Source organism: Heloderma suspectum, chromosome 2, assembly GCF_057233095.1.
Source record: "Heloderma suspectum isolate Gila_16-S chromosome 2, 16-S_ref, whole genome shotgun sequence".
Classification (NCBI taxonomy): domain Eukaryota; kingdom Metazoa; phylum Chordata; class Lepidosauria; order Squamata; family Helodermatidae; genus Heloderma; species Heloderma suspectum.
This window is the reverse complement of record NC_139459.1, coordinates 97411540-97426135: the sequence shown is the minus strand read 5'-3', so window position 1 is coordinate 97426135 and position 14596 is coordinate 97411540. Positions and strand designations below refer to the sequence as shown.

General features: G+C 41.0%; 1 protein-coding gene across 2 annotated transcripts in view; it reads right to left on the bottom strand.

The window, feature by feature from the left end:
• Positions 1-14596, bottom strand: part of LOC146352519 (guanine nucleotide-binding protein G(q) subunit alpha) — a 122801-nt gene that overhangs the window by 36036 nt on the left and 72169 nt on the right. For both annotated transcript variants that reach the window (XM_084834251.1, XM_084834252.1), the window contains exon 3: positions 1775-1929. In XM_084834251.1, the coding sequence (XP_084690377.1) occupies positions 1775-1929 (155 nt within the window). The remainder of the gene's footprint in view (positions 1-1774; positions 1930-14596) is intronic.

Below are 14596 nucleotides of genomic sequence, written 5' to 3'. Positions count from 1 at the left end.
GAGTACACATATATGGGGTTGCACTGCTGATATACGAATTATATTAGAGAGCCAGTGTAGTGTAGTGGTGAGAGTGACGGACTGGGAACCGGGAGATCCAGGTTCTAGTCCCCACTTGGCCATGGAAGCTCACTGGGTGACTTTGGGCCAGTCACAGACTCTCAGCCCAACCCACCTCACAGGGTTGTTGTTGTGAGGATAAAACAGAGAGGAGGATAATGTAAGCCGCCTTGGGTTCCTTGCAAGAGGAAAAAAGGCGGGATATAAATGCAATAAATAAATAAATAAATAAATAAATATATTGAGAGGTTGTGTCTCCTTACTGTGTTTTTCATTACAACAAAGGTATACCTTGAAAAATATATATACCTACATGTTATGAAGGAGGGAAGACCAAATGTTATTCCTTTTTTCCACATCAGTAATGTATTAAGATCTTTCATTATCCATACCAACAGAGTGTTGAACCAAGGAGACTCAGGTTCAAATCCCCCCTCAGCCATGACAGCTTACTAGGTAGCCTTGGATCAGTCATCAGCTTTTAGCCAAACCTACCTCATAGGGTTGATGTGAGAATGAGATGGCTCCTTGGAGAAAAGGCAGGATATAAATGTAATACGCATATTAAAAAAAAGTCAGAAGGATATAAAGAAAGGATTGTATCTGGAAAACAAGTTGAAGTCTTGAAAAGCATATAGTTTCCCTTTAGATGGGAACAAAAGAGGCTTCTAGTAATTATGTTATGTCCCTGTTGTTACAATCTTGGACCATTGCAGAATTATTGAAACTTCAATAAGGTGAGATGGTAGATAATAAGATATATAAAGATAAAAGAGAAACAAGAACAGGGGTCTGGAAAGGATGGACTGAGTGAGGTAGAGGAGTACATCAGATGGGCAAGGAATCTGATAATCAGGGGAAAATAGTTGCTGGGTTAAGATATTATTGTAGTTAAAGCATTCTCATTACATTTATATAGAGCAGGGGTAGGCAACCTTTTGAGGTCTGTGGACACATTTATCCTTTTTTTTCCTGGGACCGTGGGTGCATGCTCCATGTATTTTCTCTCTTTTTGCTCCCTGCTCCTTGGATTTTCTCTTTCCTTGCTCCCCTTCCATGGATTCCCTCTTTTCTTGCTTCCACTCCCTCAATTTGCTTTTTTCCTGCTCCCCCTCATTCTTCCTTCTCCCCCCGCTTGTTATTTCCTTCTCCTCCCTGCCCCTTCTGCCTGCTACCTCCCCCTGCCCGCTGGCTGCTATGTGACAGTTCTCCTGCTTTCCCCCCTACACACTCACCTGCCCATGCACCCACCTACCAACTGTGGCTGCTTCTGCTGAACACATGTGGCTGCTTCTGCTTACTTCTGAACTAGGAAGCAGGAAGTTGGCAGATACGTTTGCCAACTTTCCACTTCCTGGCCGCAGAGGTCTTAGTGGGTGCACTCAGGGGTCCTGGCAGGTGCTAGTGTTCCTGACTCCTGGTGTAAAAGTATTCCTTCACATATATGTCACTAGGCGTATCCAGATATCAGTTTGAGGAGTTACGGTACCTAGTAATCTATGTACATATATATAGATCTTTAAATTAAGCATATTGTCAATAGTTATACAAACTATCCTAAAATATAACCCGATACGTATTTCAATTTTGAGAAGAAATTTGAAAAAGATGCCCAGACGCTGGATATTTCAGAAAGTGTTGGAAAAATTGTTGTCCATGATAAATGTCTAAAATTGCCATTACTGTCCAAAACATGTTCATATTTTATACTTACTATTTAGTAGAATCTGACAATTGATACTCCCGTCGTCTGTCATAGCATTCTTGGATTCCAGGGTCATTCCATAAACTCTTTATCGCATCTACGTAAGGGTTCTCAAATGAAGACACTTTCTCTATATCAACATCACGAACTAGCTGTGCATTACCCTATAATAATAATAATTAAAAAATTACATTTGTGTTCATCATACAACATATACATTAAGTTACACAGACAGATATTCACTTTAAAAGTGTAATGAGTGTCCATGTGGGGGCACTGGGAAGTATCCTTTTCCAGAAATGCAGTAAGACTTCTTTCTTTAATTTGTGGTCAGCTATATAAAAACTATAAACCTCCCCCACAGCTTATGAAGGGAAATCTAAGAGTTGAAAACAATGGAAGACACAGCAGCAGTCAGTATGCTGAGGGGGGGGGGGGGGAGAGAGAGAGCGCGTGCACGTGCCAAGGAAGGAAGTGGAATAGAAAAACGGAAGAGATTGTTAGTTTACAGTCATAGGGGAAGTGAGGATGGATGCCCAAGATGAAGGAACGCTCCAACTACACGAAGCTGAGGGAAAAGAGCTACAATCTGCAGACATTCTCAAATCAAACTATATTTGAATATTCTTCTGTCCATTAATTCATTATCTACTTAGCAATACTTCACTAGTACATACATGAAGGGTATAACAAACTCAGGTAAACCACCACTAGGGGATTAAGAACATGAGACTTATTCTATTCATTTCTTAATCTGGTAAAATGTCAATGTCAATGCATTTGGTTTAAAAGTATAGTATCATTAACTGCCAAAGATGTTTGCTTGAAATCAAGAATCAAAGTTGAATTATTCAAACTTGCATTTCTCTACAAGCAGAGAGATCACTGAAAATGAATTCATGTCTCATGCTAACTTTACACAAATTATACTTCAATTTCTTATACAATTTAATCACAATTCTTATGAAAAAAATCTAGGCCCTCTAATCCTAAATACCTATGATTTCAAAGGAACTTGAGGTTGTTACCTAACATTATTAAATTACAATACATCACATTCTGAACCTAAGCACCTTCTATTAATAGAGCTGTTTACAAGCCATAGGCAATTTCATGTCAGAAAACAAACTTCTCCTGAGCTCTTAAACTAAGTTTGCATGATCAATGCAGCCCACCATGGCTTATTTAAGCCACAGTGGATTGTGTGGTGCATGCCAATGGCCTTTTTGAATATTCAACCCCCAGCAGGGAGCTGCCATGGTTTGTCGTGTCGTTTGAACTTGGGTGGGAGGAGTTGTTTGAGGGTTAAACAACCCTCAAATAACCCATGATCTGTTGTAGCGTTATTTGAGGGTTGTTTAACCCTCAAACAACCCCTGCCACCCAGGTTTGGACAAAACAAAAAAACCCAGGGCAACCCCCCCGTCCCCCCGAATATTCAGAATGGCCACTGATGCACGCCGCAACCCACTGTGTTGCAACCCATAAACCATGGTAGGCTGTGGTGAACATGTGAAATGGGAATTTCAGAAACCACAACAAACTCCCTAACCAAGTGAGGTATGACAGGTGGCTATGAATGAAAGGGCCTTTGCAGCAGTGACACTCCATTATGAAACTACCTCCCTAAGAGGTTCACCTGGCTCCTTCTCTAATGTCTTTCTGTCACCACAGAAAGCCATTTTCCAAGACTTTTAAATCATGCTGTAGCTCAGCCTTCCCTATCCTGGTGCCCTCCATATGTGGACTACAACTCCATTCATCTCTACCCAATATGGCCAATGGTCATGCTGGCTGGGGATGATGGCAGTTGCAGTCCAATACACTAGGAGGGCACCAATACACCTGGAGGGCACCAGCAAACAAACAATATAAAATCAGTGTGAACTGAATTTAGAAGTTTAAAATGCCTGACCAAACAGGAATATTTTAATTTGGCACTAAGTCAGGGCACCACCATAGAGAAGGTGTGCTTGTTTGTAATGCCCATCTTTCAGTGCTGTCACTCAGGGAAGGGCCTCCTCTGAAGACCTTAATGCCCAGGCAAGGTATGGCAGGCAGAGCTCCTTCAGTTATTTGGGCCCCAAGCCATTTAGGACTTTAAAGATGATTACCACCACATTGAATTGGACTCAGTTGCAAACAGGGAGCCAATTCCTTCAGAACAGGTGGAAAATGGTTCCATATAAGATCAGGGGTGCAGATCCTCTTTCAGTTGAGGGCTGCATTCCATTTTGGAGAAACTCTTGAGGGCCTCATTCCAGTGGTGAGTGGGGCTGAAGGCAAAGGGGCAAGCCAAAGTCAAAAGGGGAGGGGACAAAATACCAGCATATTTTAGTTTAAAGGTACAATCCTATGCATGTTTCGATAGGAAAAAGTACTACAACTCCCAGAATTTCCCAGCCAGCCATGCTTTTTCTTTCTAAAGATGCACAGGATTGCACCTTCAGCCTTAGGAGAGGCATTTCAACCTTTTAGAATGGAGAAAACTCCATGAAAGCCAGTAAACTACCAAATTTTTGGTGGAAAGGGGAAAGAGGAAAAGGAATCCTGGAGGGCTGGATTTGGCCCCCAGGCTTAAGATTCTGCACCCCTGTACATTTGGGAATGCTTGACAATAAGTATTTTACCTGAGATACTTTTTATTCATCCATTTCCTTTTCCTGTTCAATCACAAGAAGCATGATATAAGATTCACCATGATTTTTGTATTTATTTCAATGCATAGTGCATCATTTCCTGATAGTCAAAGGGCACTATAATTAAATTATTTGCTAGTACAATTTGATCATTAGTCCATTAACTACCATCATAAGGCCAGCTACCAGTATACATTGCTATAAATAAATAATCAACATAGTGCCAGTCAGATAAACAATGTACTCTTGCCTGAAAAGTATACCAGCTGATTTATTCTAATATTCCTAAGGATCAACTTGAAAGAGAAATTTTGAAAAATAGTCTATAAAGCAAGTCGTCAGCTATTTCCCTCTTTTAAATTTTTCTGGGGGAAAACATTGCTAACCCTTTTGATTGAAATGCACATAACAAAAATGGACAAACTATATACACAGTCTTGCACATTAATATCTGTACACATATCTTCAGAACTGCAGGATTTGTTAATTTACTCACTATAATATTCAGTAACCTCAGATTGTTTGGGGGCACACATAAATGTTTCTTGTAAGATCTCGTTGTTCCTACTGTAGAGCTAAGATCTACAGCAGGCTAGTTTTAAAATTCTGTAGCTATAAACTAAAAGGCAGACTAAATGTTCATGTTTGAAAAGTGCAGATACAAACACAGCCATGGCACTATAAGGTACAAAGAAAATGCTGGTAGCTATCTTTATTATAGGAAACTGTGTTTTCCAGTAATTTAAAAAGTAACTTTTAGAAATATCAATGTACTTTCATGCTGGTAAAGCACAGTATCAGAAGCCATATCTTGTTTTAATCTGAGGTACCTTATACCAAGTGAGATCATTTGGTCCATCCACCTCAGCATTGCCTACTTTGACTAGCAGTAGCTCTCTAGGGTTGTAGAGAGGAACATTTTCCAGCCCTGTCTGGAGATGCTAGAGATGACGCAGGGACCTTTTGCACTTATAGTATGGGTTCTACTACTGAGCTACTGCCAGCTAGTGTCATCATGCCAGGGGTCAGTAAAACCTAAAAATCACAGCATCATTAGAAAATGATGTGCAAAATCTATTAAGAGGGTGGAGAATACAGCTTGTATTCTCCTTGTACATGTCTAATTGGTAATATGAATAGGAAATAGCCAAGGCTCAAGATTTCCAAAGCTGCAACATCAAGGCCAAAATCTCTGTCCAAATGTAGATAAAGCAGAGGCTGATTTAAGACCCCTAGCAGTGTGCAACGCTCCCTTCCTTACACTGTTCCCCTCGTAGTCCATCTCCCAATTTTTCCTCCCACCTGGGTTGAAAACCAGAAATGAGTCCAAATGGAAAAGGGTTCAGCACCACTTTAAATTTCACCCCCACCCTCTGCTTTACATGTGGTTATCATAGACCTGCATTTAAAAGACACAGGACTGCTACTGTGAGATGTAGTCTGACCCTCAGTGAAATATCTAAAGGACTGGTGGGATTATAAATCCCTGTCTGAGCGTAGAGTTATTTCAGTCTGAAGAGAAAGTCGCCATGGAGGAAAGAGTTGTACCAAAAGGGTAGGAGGCAGGAGTCTAGCAGGCAGGAAGAATTTAATTACTCAGCCACTCCTTTGGAATTTAATTACTCAGCCACTTATTTACAGCAGGGTGGATTTTTTAAAAGAACTCTACCATTTTAAAGTATGCACAAATAGTTCCTTAAATGTAGATAAAAGTTGTCCTATTGGCATAAAATTTGGTATGGATGATCTCCTTGGTGAGAATAGAAGCTCCCAAATTTTCCGACCCCCCCCCCCCCCAATCAGCAGTTTAAGAACCTGGTTGGAGGACGGGTTTGGTTTTTCTTTTCAAATGGCCATTTTTACCTTTCACTGATTTGGTGAAAATCCTTTATGTAGTTTTGGAATTATGAAGTTTAAAAGTAGTAATTTTAGAGCAAGGATAGACAACTTAGGAAACACAAGTAATTTCCTTCCAGTGAAGCCCAGAAGGGGGGTGGGGGTAGAGAGCTGGTTGCTGTGAGCAAAGTAATGGGTATTTTAAAACAGATACGCCAGCAGTGCCATCCAGAACAGAGCCTCTCTCTCAATCTTTGATTGCATTAGCAGAGGGGGATGGCACCTCAGGGGACTGGGAAGTGGCAGCAAGCAACATTTTATCTTGTATATGTCTTCCAAGTTCAATTTCTTCCAAGGTTTGGAAGATTTTTGGACTAAGCCAGTACATGAATGTTCATTGCACGAATGTGAAATGTAGTAATAAACGATCAGGGAGAATTTCAATAGATATAGCATTCCCAGTCACATTGTCCAGGTAGAAAATGCAGATGCCAACCTAACAAGTAGAAGTAACTAAAATTGAAGTCAGAGTTCCCCAAAACATTTCACAGTGGGGTGCTACCAACCAGTCAGTCACCTTTTCTGACCTCAATATAGCCCAAAGTAAACTCTAATGTCTTTTTATCTCCAGTGCCCACTGCTCATATCTGAAGACCCAACCACATGCAGGCCCTGATTCTCTATTTGATTATTCTACTTCCTGGTTTGATTATTCTACTTCCTGGACAGACTATCTCTTTCTAGGATCACACAGGCACTCCTACAATCTTCCCCTTGTTCTGAACAATTAATTTGTTTTCCTCAGGTATGTTCCATTGGGTCTACTGAAAGAGAAAAAAAGTAAAAAAACAGAGCAATGGCACATTATTTTATAAAATGGTGGGGTTTTTTTGCAGCTTATGGGCATGTTAAAAACTTTAGAGTGCATAGACCACACCCTACTTTGTCACTTAATTTGGCCTCCATGCTCCTCCTCTCAGCAGGCATCTAGACACAACCTTTTTTTAGCCAACATAGATCCATTATTGTAATGCAGTGCTTTCTCTCATTTGGTTAACTATTGAAACTTTGAAAATATACAACATGCGAGAGCCATAATAAATCATGCAGGTAACTGAAACCATTCTCACCACCCTTATGATAAACTGAGAAAGGGAATGTAAAAATAATTGGAAAATGAACAAGATTGCACAAGGAGGTGAATTTTGCTTGCACGCTTCTAGATTTTGGGGACTGTGTTTTGCTCCTTGAATGTCTACAGTAATGTATACATGTATAGGACAACATAATTATTGCTACAAATATATGAACCCATGTGATGTATAATTTACGTAACCCTCCATCATGGTGATACAACACCTTTTGCTTTAAAGCTTGACTGGCTGGCTTGAAACTGTAAGTACTTGCTATAATTCTCACACACCTTTCAATAAAGCTAAGCTATTAGCTCAGTCATCTGAAGTGTTAATTTAATTATCGTTTAAAATAATTATATACACATACACTCTCTTCATCCCCACCAGGTCAAAAGAACAATATATTAGACCAGGAAGCAGCATTACATAGCGGTGAAGGTAAACCCAAAAAATCAAGGCAGTTGACATGCTATTTGTAATCCACTGTCATGAGCCATGTTACCCACAGAAGACAAACATCTTGTACATATATTACACAGCAGCTTTTTTCTACTCAAGTGCTAGAGGACCATTGTCTTCAAACTCTGAGCCACAGTTTGTAACCAAGTCTTGAAAAACATGAAGAAAAGGTAGAACTATCCAACAGACACAATCAGTCTGATCCCTGAAAGCATGCCTTATTCAGGACAAGGCAAGTAAAATCCAACGAGTTTGTGCTAAACCACATTTGCAGAAAGCCTGCGCTACGACAGAAAGCACTGCGAGCCTGATACAAAGCAAACGTTCAACTCCCATAAGACAAAAAATTCTCACTAGTTCCAGACTTCTTTGAGATCTTAAGCAGAACTTGCATACAGCAGCCACATAAACATGGTTATTAGGTTTGTGATTTAACCAGGCTCACCACTGTTTGGAGATGGAATTTATGCCAATTAGCTTTACATTAAATTTATCCTATCACTGATGTAAAAAATGCATTAGATCATACTGCATTGTGCCAGCATAGGGTTTTGCTTTCTGCTCAAAACTCTGTTTAAAAAATGTTTTTTAAACCAGCACCTACTTAAAGTGTGCTAGTCCTGCCAATTCTAGTGGAGATTACATAGGCATCACCATCCATTAATGTCTTGTGTCTCATGAAAGTATGATTGTCCTATTATTTCCCTGCAAGTTAGGGAGTAGCATATTAAGCAACTGCATAGTGGTTTTGCTAATGTAATTGCAGAGCAATTAGGCCAGCTCCAGGCGCTTCTGAATTAAACAGATTATCTAGATTCTAGATCCTTTTCAATTGGTTTCAGGCCTGGTTTTGAAACCGAAACTGCCTTGGTCACCTCATGGGATGACCTTTGCCAAGAGAGGGACACAGGGAGTGCGACCCTGTTGATTCTCTTGGACCTCTCAGTGGCTTTCAATATAGCTATCTGGGCTGGGTAATGCAGGTACATGATGCAATGGTTCAGCTCCTACTTGGATGGCTGCTTTCAGAAGGTGGTGCTGGGGCATTATTGCTCTGCCCCGTGGGAGTTATGCTATAGGGTCCTACAAGGTTATATTTTATCCCCCATGTTGTTTATCGACATTAAACCCCTGGGAGAGGTTATCTGAAGATGCGGACTGAGGTGCCACCAATATGTGGATGATACCCAGCTCTTTCTCCATTTCATCAAATCCAGGTGAAGCAGTGGGTGTACTGAATCAGTGCTTGGGTGCAGGAATTGACTGGATGAGGGCCAATAAACTGAGATGTAATCTTGGTAAGACAGAGGTACTGTTAGCCAGTGGTTCATCTGCCTGGTTGAGTGGTATTTAACCTGTTCTTGAGGGGGTTGCACACCACCTAAAGGATCAGGTTTGTAGTGTGGGGATGCTCTTGGGTTCAGAGAGCACAGCATCTTTTATCAGCTTAGGCAGATATACCAACTGCTATACCTGGACAGATATAGCCTAGCTACAGTTATCCATGCTCTGGTAACCTCTCCTTTGGATTAGTGCCTTTGAAAACAGTTTGGAAACTTCTGCTGTCCAAAATAGGCCGGTGATATTGTTAACAAGGACTGGCCAATATGATCATATTATGCCAGTGCTTTGTGATCTGCACTGGCTTCCAGTCCATTCCCGGGCCCAACTGAAAGGGATGGTATTAGCCTACAAAGCCCTAAACAGCTTGGGGCTAGGTTACCTGAAGGATTGTCTCTTTCCATATATACCTGACCAGACCCTAAGATCATCTTCAGAGGCCACTGCTTGGGTGCCCTTGCCAAATGAGGTGATGTGGATGGCTAGGAAGAGGGCCTTTTCAGAGGTGGTACTCTAGTCGCAGAATGTCCCCCCCCCCCCAACCTGCAGAGGGGCTTGCATGGTGCCCATGTTGTGGTCTTTTTGGCAGCAGGGAAGACCTTTTCATTTTCCAAGGCCTTTTAGTCCTTCAATTTAAAAAATTGTGTTAGTACATTTAACATTTTAATATGGATATCAATAATTATATTAATTGTAAGAAGAGCTTACAGGAAGGAAATAAGGAGAAACAGAATGCATGATAACAATTCTGTACTTATCTTTAGGGATTTAATTTTTCTTCCCCAGTATAAAAAAACCCAAGGCTTCTACAATGAATTATTTTTGCATTATTAACTGTTAGCCAAATTTTCAGGTTGCAGCAACAGACTGTGTTATTAATTTGAATGGACATCTAATGAATAAATGCAGTGAGAGATATTAAAATTTGCACTGCCTAAGAATGGTCCCCTGGGGCCACTTTCACATTTTAAAGAGATAGCATCACATTTGGAAAACCTACATGCATCTGTTCCACTGTGTATGGTCATGGTGTGCGTAGCCACTTTAAAAGTACACATTGCATATATACCTGGTGTACATTCTTGTAATCCAACCCTATCCACATTTATTCAGAATTAAGTCCCACTGAGTTCGATACTTTTTACTCCAAATAACAGTGCAGACAACTGTAGTTCAACAATCCAATTCTATGCATACATACTTGGGAGTAAGCTCCACTGAAATCAATAGGGCTTACACCCAAATAAGGTGTAATAGGATCAGGTTGTTAATCTGTAACCAGTGAAGAGGCTCTAAACAGAAGGTTGCTGCAAGGTGAAACAGCCAGTCATCCAACTAAAATTAACAGAAGTAGTGTTGAAACAGAATTCTGGTTTTATAAGAGACACAGCGCGCGCGCACACACACACACACACTTGTAGAAGTGTTTGACAATAAAGGATAACCACAACCCTCAGAAAAGTGAATCCTTTCTAAACATGACAAAAATACTAAAATGTATTCTAAATAAAGACTTGTGGTTGCTTTAGACTAGTGACAAAGCCAACAGGTTTGTTATTTCTATATTTACAAATGCAATTATTAGAAATTCTACCTGAAGTTTGTTCATATAGAATAAATTATTTAATGCTAAAAAATTATTTTTTAGCAACTTAAAGATGATATGAACAGCAGCAATGCTCATTTTATTTGCTGTGGTTCTTCTTTCATCTTCTTGATTTGCAAACAATAGGATCACTGCTATGCCCACTTTTACATGTCTATTGTTAAAGGGATTATTTGACACCATGTACTCTAACAGTACAATCCTATACATGTTTGCTCGGAAGTAATAGCATGATGTTCATTGGGGCTTAATTCCAAGTAAGTGAGTGTGGGAATGCAGCCTAAGGGAGCAATCTCCTATACTTGAGATATTTTGGAAGACCATAGCTCAGGTGGTAGGGCATAAGGCATGGGGCTATAACTCTGTGGCTTCATGGCATGCATACTTAAGAACTCACAAGGGTGCGGAGAATTACTGAAGAGGGCACTTTGTGCAAAGCCACCCGTAGAACACTCCTAGGAACTTGAGCACGTTGCTAACACTTTTCTTTGTAGAAAACGAACAGGTACCTCATTTGGGGACTCCAGGTACAAACACCCATTACCACACCATCACACCTGCAGATGCCTGGACTGAGCACCCCACACAGGTAAGCAAGGGAAGGGAGAACATTCAGTGTAACTGAATATTAATCCTTTCCCTGTCTCTCCCCTTGCTTTGTATGAATACTTGCCTAAACTGTATTGTTGTAACACTCTTGACCTGGCCTCCCAAGCAGGGATACAGTGTCTCCCACATGGAGGAAGCAATTGACCTCCCAAGAATCACACAAACAAATAAGCTCTCTGTTGGCAAAGGCAATACACTTCACTCTAACCATTGCAACTGTTGGCCATAGACTCATGAGCACTCTTGCCCTGCAAGCGTATAGTCTAGATGCATGAAGCAGAACAACCTGTGCATAGATACAGAGAGCCTGGTGGCACGTAATGCTAAGCCACCGTAGGTTAATTCCCCCCGGAGTTCAGCAGAGTGTGCCGGCTGCCATTTTGAATATGCAAGAGGTAGCCCACTTGTAGCTTGCCATGTCATGTGAACCCGGCATGGTAGGTTGTTTGAGGAACTAGACAACTGTCAAATAACCCATGGCTTATTTTAGGTCTATGTGAGGGCTGTCTACTCCCTCAAACAACACACAATGCTGGGTTCACACGAGACAGCAAACCATGGCAAACGGGTGCCTGCAGACACCATGCAAGATGGGGGCCTGTAGGGGTGACACAACAGCCACCGCAGCTAAATTAAGCCACAGTGGGATGTTGTGTGAACTGGGTCAGAGCCTCATCGCAACCCCTGTGTGTGTGTGTGTGTGTGTGTTTAGTATGTTACAGTCACGACAATCTCCCTCCCCCCACCCAACACCCCATGAAGAGAGGGGACTAAGGCATGAGCACTGGCAGAGCACTCAGGTGGCACCATTCCCTTCTCCCCCCCTTACAAACACCTACTGCACATCAATGTTCAGGGACTATGTGATCCAGTTGCTTACTACTATTTGTTACTCCTTCTGTGTGTCTGCCCTTGATCCCCACAGGTTGCTCTCCGACAGGCACAGGATCCATCCCACACTCCGTTCCTTGCAGGCCACAAGGGAGGCCCACCCCAGGACCAGCAGCAGTGACCAGGATGCTCCTGGCTGTTTCTCTGTAGGGTCGCCAACCTACTTGTTCCAGGCAGGCTCCTGCAACCTTGCAGACATCATGATAGTGAGTTATGCAACAGATCGAAGTGTTTCCAACATAAAGGTGGTGCTGTGAGGGACACTAAACTTGCCATGCTGCTGTCTGTCAAGCAACTGTCTAAGACACAGGACAGAGCCCTGCTGGGGTGACTGGCTGGCAATTCTACACATGTCTTTTCCTTTCAAGGTAACTCCATCCCAGATACTGTTCAGTAAAGGCATACACAGTTTCTTTGTTGCTGGGGAGTGGAAGAGAGGGATCCCATGCTACCAGGACCTGTTCACTCAGACCCTTAACTCGTTTATTAGGGGGTAACTCAATTGAATACAATGGAACTTACTTCCAAGTAAAACAATTTAGGACTGTACTGCATGTAGCTCTTATTAAAAACTTACTTTTTAGATCCAGGATATATGTATTTTAAATCTTCATTTCCTTTCATGCACACAAGTTCCAATTTTAATTCAACATGGAGGCCAACAAAGAGTGTGTGTGTGTTTTATAGTCACAGATAATGGATGTTTGTTCTGTGAACCACCCAGAGAGTTTTGGCTCTTGGGTGGTACAGAAATGAAATAAATAATAAATAATAATTTTAGGAGTAGATGTTGTTCAGGTTATTACAAACAACGCTTAGAACTGAGCTCACGCTTTGACAGTTTACAGAGAGGCTACAGAGTCACAAATAATGCAGAATTTGAAACATGAATATTTCTTCTTGGGCTTATGGAGTTATTCCCTCTCTCTGGTATGTTACACAGATTAATTATATGATGGCTGGGCTTCTGTAACTGTGCTGCTTCCTGCAATTATCCTTGGTGATTAATTTCACCACAAAATTAGGTTACTGGTTATGTAATACTATTAATAGACATACTTCAATGTCTTATAAAGCTCTTGAGATACACAAAAAAGGGATCTATATCATGTATTTTTAAATGGGAGTAGTCTTTATTACAACAATCTGCTGACTATTGTAAACTTTTCTACAGGATCTTAGTGTATTATATTAAAAATTCTCTTGTGAGTGAAGTCAATCATCTGTAGTGAGTCTTTAGCTGGGTTAAGGAAACTGGGGAAGAATAAAGCCGGAACCTGGGGTAGGGGAAAAGAATAAGAAAGCAACAGCACCCTTGTTGGGAGCCATGAAGTGTTCCTGTGGATAGAGTGCTGGACCAAGGCTTGGGAGAATTAAATCAATCTCGGCTCTAGCGGGTGGCTCTGTACAGTCACCAGCTGCAAAATTAAAGCAAGAGACAATCTTGCAAAAATGTTGTGAGGATGAGGATATGAACTATAAAGCCCCATGGAAAAATAAAAATACAATATAAATCATGAAAACTGTTTGCTGTGATTTAGAAGATGGGCTTTCAGTGTTCCTAACACATGGCTATTCAGTGGCTATGTTATATCCTATTAACATGTTTGTGGTTTCTTGTTTTTGTTTTTTAAGAAGACACTAGCAGATTTTGAGATACGGATGTAAATTCTGATGCATATTCCAGAGCATGACTTATGTTACTACAGCACGTATAACAAGAAATAATAATTCATAATGTGTTGAATCACCTTACCTTGTGAAAACATTTAACCTTATTGTACCTATATTTTGTTGAATAACTCTTACATTCTTCTGGGATTACTGGGGGTGAGGAGTAGGGTAACCTGCTGCTGGAAACCAAGGATTCATTTGGCTGAGAATGCGGTTTCAAACAATGGCTTGTTAAATGCTTCTAGGAAGCCTACAAGCAGAGTATGAATGCTCTCTGTCCCAGCAACTGCTATGAAGAGATGTAGAGCATTTCTACGTGAGGCTTTTATTACACACTCATGATTGGTCACTCATGGAAGTTTGCGGGTCCTTAACATGACGTCATCAACCTCCATGGTGTCTCCCATGCTTTCTGACATTTAAACTGGGTTTAAAAAGATGGGAGATAACCCGATAAGGAATGTTAATCCACTATATCAGCAGTGCATAATTACGCAGTTCTGTCTACTGGCCGTATAATGAAACCTATAAAACCTGCATACAAATAAACTTCCCAATCAAGGATGTGTTCGCCTGTGTAAAGGAGCCTATCTTAATCCCGAAGAATCTGGAAACAAAAGCCCTGGTAAGTTGTGGGATA